The 5,835-nt window shown below is 41.8% G+C and overlaps 1 protein-coding gene across 4 annotated transcripts in view; it reads right to left on the bottom strand.

The window, feature by feature from the left end:
• Positions 1-5,496, bottom strand: part of CALR3 (calreticulin 3) — a 9,946-nt gene extending 4,450 nt beyond the window's left edge. Inside the window, exons 1-5 of one of the 4 annotated variants that reach the window (XM_019513665.1) lie at positions 5,353-5,496; positions 4,765-4,866; positions 2,798-3,001; positions 1,878-1,972; positions 545-754 (exon numbers count right to left, since the gene is read on the bottom strand). In XM_019513665.1, the coding sequence (XP_019369210.1) occupies positions 545-754; positions 1,878-1,972; positions 2,798-3,001; positions 4,765-4,866; positions 5,353-5,443 (702 nt within the window). In that variant the 5' untranslated portion in view covers positions 5,444-5,496. The remainder of the gene's footprint in view (positions 1-544; positions 755-1,877; positions 1,973-2,797; positions 3,002-4,764; positions 4,867-5,352) is intronic. The other 3 variants (XM_019513664.1, XM_019513667.1, XM_019513668.1) reach the window with 3 other exon arrangements.
• Positions 5,497-5,835: the final 339 nt, after the last annotated feature.

Raw genomic sequence — 5,835 nt, 5'->3', positions numbered from 1 at the left:
ATTTCCTCCACGTTCCACCCTTCCAGAAGAGAACCAGAAAGTTAGGTTGGGGGGGGGGGGTGGAATTCCATCAGAATAATGATAGACACCCTGTCCCTGAAATGGGATCAACAAATCCATCAGCATGCTTCACATGCAAACATGGTCTATAATGCGAAGACCAAAACAGGCCTGATCTTAGACTAGTGTTCTGTATGGGTTCATGTTCCTCTTTTCATTAGCATCACTTAGTAGCCATGTTCTGGGTACAAACATCTGGCTAGCTCCTACTGGAAATATCTGTGTATAAGCTGTGCATTGCTGTCAAGAGCTTTGTGCAGGCTTTTAACAGTGTATGCCCTTGTAATAAGTGCTCAGGAAGTCTCAGGTTCCACACTGCCAGCAGACCTCTCCTTGATTCCTAAAAGGTAATGTCAGAATATATTACGTAAATGCCTACAAGCAGATAGCCAATAGGAAGAATGAACAGTTTGAATGGGCAGCATCCCTATAAATGCAGGGTAAAGAATCTTGAAACAAACAAACTAACTAAAAAGGAAACCACCTCTGGCTTGACATCATTCGGATCATCAATTTGGGCTATATCATCCCAATCCTGAGGTTTCTTCACTGTAGGATCATTTATCTTCCTTGGTGGCAAGAAATCCCAGTCATCTTCTAGATTGCCGGACTCAATCATTTCATTATCAATTTTCACTTTGTATGTCTGATCTGATCTTAAAATCAGTGTGTACAAGTGAGTAAATCCATCAACCTGTAACATTTTTAGAGTTTAAAAGGAGTTAAATACTTTTTACTACTGAGAACAGGTAGTTTTTAAAATAGTACATAGACTGTGATTATAATGCAATATTATGTTCAGATGAAATATCCAGAGAAGCTTAAAAGAACTTTTCTAGATGCTAAACATGAAAATGCTTAAGCACAAATAAAAGCATTTTCTGTACTTCAAGAACTGGTCATGAAAAATGCACTCAAAGTAGCAATGAATAAGTCCAGAGTCAGCAGTTTTCCCCATTTTGGCCAGAGGAAGTAGGGCAATGTTCAAATCAATTGCCCTGCAGTGGGGAACAGCCAGAGAGGGAGAAACAGACATTTATTGGACTGCTTGTTCTTTTTTAAAATTGATTCATGTGTTTCTTTTGAGGAAGGGGGTGTGGGGAAAGGGGAAGGTAAGTTTGAAGAACAATTGCGAGAGGGAGATACAGGCTCGGGAAGGGCTGTAAGGAGGAAGACAGACAACTCCTTTGGCTATGAAGCAGGGGAATAGGAGTGAATAGTAGGCCATGCAGGAGCAGAATTTTTAAAAAGAAGTATTGAACATGAGGTTGGAAAACTTGTGTGCGGGAAGGGGCAGGAAGGTTGTACCTTCTTATTTAAAATATTTTAGTTTGGGTACATAATTTTTGCTTTTATCATAAACCATCCTAAACCTTTTCTGGGATAGCTGAGAGTGACAAGATAAAGAAGGAGAAATAAGCATCTCTCGAAGTTAGAAATACATATGCAACCTCAAGTGTGGGCAAAGATCATCAATCCGGGAAGATGCACACACAGGATATGATAATTATACAAAAGAAAATGCATTAAAAATCCAGGAAATTCAAGTTATGGTTACACTTGAAAACTTCTAACATGTACTTTGTGGTACAGGTTTCCAGCCCCTGATTTAAGAGTAATGCAAGTCTGGGGGATGATATCTATCTTCCATACAGAAGACCTTGAATCCCTGCTTTAAAAGCAATATTGTAATAAAACTACAAAAAAAAAAGTCACTACCTAATACTTCCCTAGTGCATTTAATACAAGTCTGTCTTTACAGTTTTATAAATGTAAAATTCACAAAACTATAATTTTCAGAAATATCAAGCATTTACCTTGCACCTGATTTGTTTCTTGATTGGATAAAGCTTATTCTTGTAATTTAAAATAACATGAACTTTCTTTGTTTCAGATCCACAAATATCTGGTCCTTAAGAATACAGAACATGACTTTTGTTTTTAAATTGTTTTATATGCATGCACCTCTCTTAGCTAAAAATCAAAACACCATGCACCACAACCCAACAGGCACTACTCTTCCATGTGGTACTTGTGCATCATTTTTTTTTTTTTTTATTCGCACAGTTATTTTTAAGATTTAGGTCAATTGCAAAAATTATATTTAGATTTTGCTAGCCCCATGTTGTATTCTTCATCCAGGCATTAAACATACAATTAAAACCAAATACCACACATGCATATACAGAAATCCTTTAACAGCAGCAGTTATCCATAGTCCAAATTAAAGAAAATTTTTAAAAAAACCTCTCAACTGATAAAGCATCTTTGGCTTAAGTTTTACCTTGAGGTACACAAATGTAATGTATAAAATCACAGAAAAGTAGGGTTTGGAAGGGACCTCATGAGGTCATTTAGTTCAAGGCAAGATCTTCCACCATCTAAACCATCCTAGAGAAGGTTGTCTAACCTATTCTTAAAACAACCTTCCAAGGATGGAGATTCCACATCTCTGTTATTTAAATGGATCTGCAATCAGGGGACACACATTTTGGACTACAGTTAAGGTTTTCAAAAAATTTAGTGACTGCAGTGACCTTGCTAAACATTTAACTTCATTATAGGAGACTTCCATACACTTTTAGTTCATAGCTCTCAAGCAGTCATGAACACGTCTCATTTGCATTTTGATAAATGGCATTTCAAAGGATAGCTCAGGCACAGAATTACTGACAAACAGTCAAGGCATTCTAATTTAGTTGAGGCATTTGAATAATGTATGTATAACTAAACTCACCAAACATAATGTAATACTGTGACTCACTACTCATGTTTTTTTGATCCAAGTTTGAGGAAAATAGTTTTATGTATCCACCACCACAGTCTATCTTTTGCTCATGTTTTACCGTATATTGAATGACTAGAGTCTTTCCTTTATTGTTAAATGGTTTAAATCGTGATGAGATGGCATAAAATTTAGAATTTTCACAGGTTTGCAGACCTGTAAAGATATTAAAGTTTGCATATAACATGTCAATTGTATGTGCATGTACACAGTTCAATTTCTCCCTTCCTCCCCTCCAATCTGTGGATAACTAGACATATAATAAAGATTTGCCTACAGTTAGCTCTGTATAGGTCAGTCTTGACTAAGAAAAAGTCCATCAGTTAGGTGGGTGCAGATTTGCTATATAAATTTAGAGATTTAATTCTTAATTTAACCGAGACAGAAATTCTCTTATTTACACTATTATTGATATAGAGTTGCTCTCAAACTATAAGGTCATACAAGTGAAATCAAGAGCACAACTGGCTGTGTTTTTAGTGGAGAAAAAGTTGCGTGTCATTCTTCACTTAACGGAGTACAACATAAAACCAAAAAACACAACCAAACTATTCCCCTCAAACAAGACATAAAACAAAGCAGCCAGTTTTAAACACTGTTAAAATATACAGAAGTAAATGACACAGCAATATAAAGGATTAAAATACAGTTAGTCATCATCCCATACTCTTGGATTAATAATCCACATTAAAAAGAACAAGACAACATTTTTTAGATTTGTATCATGAGTGATCTGAATGTAGGGTAGATTAAAATTAAAGCTATATAGCTAACTAAAATTAAAGATCTATAGTATAGTGTTTAGTGAGTTGGAGCTCCCTTAATCAGATACTGTGAAAGGAGATGCAAAGAGCAGCGTATAATGCCCTAACATCAATATAGACCACATCATCACTGGATTAACAGATTATAATATCCACGGTCCATTCACCTGCAACTCCACCAATGTCATGTATACCATCACCTGCTTACAGTGCCCCTCCGCTGCCCATGTTGGGCAGATGGGACAATCCCTACGTGAATGAACGGACACCGATTTAACATCAGCTCCAGAAAAACACAAAAGCCTCTAGAAGCATATTTTAACCTCCCTGACTACCCTGAGGTCAGTGCTTAGGCAGCAAAGCTTTAAAAACAGATTTAAACTGAAAACTGCAAAACAAGAAATCATTGGCAGACAGGATTGTTAAGTATGGTTTAAACGGAGGCTGTGGATTCTTATTCCCATTCCCTGGATTAGTTTTTGTGAGCCCTTTGTCCCTGTGGGTTGATTGCTTGTTTCCCTCTCCCAGCACTGCTTCCCTCTCTCCTCCCTACCTTTTGAATTCAACTCTCTCTCCATTTTATACGTTGCTTTGCCCACTTCCTTTCACGGCAACTGATTAGGTGAGCTCCAGCTAAAGAAACCTGTATATAATATACAATTAAGTGAGTCTATAACAGGGGTCGGCAATGTTTTGGGCAGTGCCAAAAATACCCTCAGCCTGGACTTGTAAGATGTTGGTGTCCCAGGGGTGGACAGCAAGGGAGCTGCAAGGGGCCCAATCCTTGTTGTGGCCATGCGGCCCCAGCCCTTTCTCCAAGGCACGAGGGCCAAGCAAAATGCTTTGCATGCTACGCATGCTGGGGGTTGCCTACCCTGGTCTATAAGGCTCAGGTCTATCCTGCCTTCTGCTTGACTTTAGGCTAACACAACCAACTACACCTCCGCTGATCTGTCAGCAGGTCTCTAGAAGGACACGTCACTCATCTAGAAAGCAAGAACTTCATGACTGTTAAGCTGGCCAGATGTAATGCTCTGAGGAGAATAATGCAAAGTATTGCTTATGAACTTGCTAAATGTGCTGACACTACAAATTTGCCCATGGGTTTTTGCAATTTATTCATTCCAAACAACACTTTCATTAAAATTCACAAACCTTTATCTCTGACAGGGTCACCATAAAATTTTCCAGCAGTCAGCTTAAACTTCCCAAGGTCAGGTTTATATTGAGAATTCAACCATCTCCTTTGCCAGTTAACTGTCAAATTAATCAGTTTAGATTAAAATGGAAATGCTAGGCTTCTAGACAATGTAAACAACACTGAGTTTTTCTTAATCAGTTATATAAAAATACCTCTCGAGACCTGGAATATTTTTCCTTAGACTTCAGGTTGTGGCTGTAGAATTACATAGTACTAGGCAGTTATCACTAGGGTTTTGGTAGGCGAGCCCTGTTGCGGGACCGTGCGAATGAGGACAGAGATGACTTCCTGGGTAGGAAGCCCCCGCCCGCACCTCGACTCTGAACAAAGCGCTTTGCTCTGGGATAACGGTGCTGACAGCGCACGAATGCCGCCGTGACAGAGGCAAGCGAGGCCCGCCTTGGCCCGCAGCCTCCCAGCCACCGCCAGGCACCCGCCACAAGCTTCACCCGGGCCAGGACACCGCTCCACCGGCCGCCCGGCCGCAGAGGCTCAGCGAAGCGGTCTTCCCCACGCAAACTCGGCCGCGCCCGGGCCCGCACCTCCGTCCGTGAACTCCTCGCGGAAGTGCACGGCAGCGCAGGCGGAGCCAAGCACCGCCCCCAACAGCGCGGCGCGGAGCAGCAGTGCCATCGGCCCGGCGGCTCACGGGCGACACCAGCCAGTAACGGACGCGCAACCTCGCGCCTCAGCCACTTTCCCCTCGCGCTTCTTACCAGAGCGGGCTCTGATTGGTCCGAACGCTCACCGCCTTTCGGGACAGAATTGGTCCGCATTCTCGCCCCGCCCCACTCCCTGCTGCCGTCAGCGCTGACTGGCTTAGAGCCGTGGGGGGAGGGGGGAGATTCCCGGGCGCTCTAAGCAGAGAGGGGAGCTCCGCCACATCTCCCGCCCCCTTCGGAAGGCAGCACTGTCATTGGCTGGATGTCTCTAGCGTGTGACCAATGACAGGCCGGCGCTAAGGGAACGGCACTATGGTCTGCCCGGAGCCAATCGCGAGCCGCGATACTGGGGAGACCCTATCA

This window comes from Gavialis gangeticus, unplaced genomic scaffold (assembly GCF_001723915.1).
Source record: "Gavialis gangeticus isolate Ggan-Ray unplaced genomic scaffold, GavGan_comp1, whole genome shotgun sequence".
In the NCBI taxonomy this organism is placed as follows: domain Eukaryota; kingdom Metazoa; phylum Chordata; order Crocodylia; family Gavialidae; genus Gavialis; species Gavialis gangeticus.
This window is presented reverse-complemented; position numbering and strand designations above follow the sequence as displayed.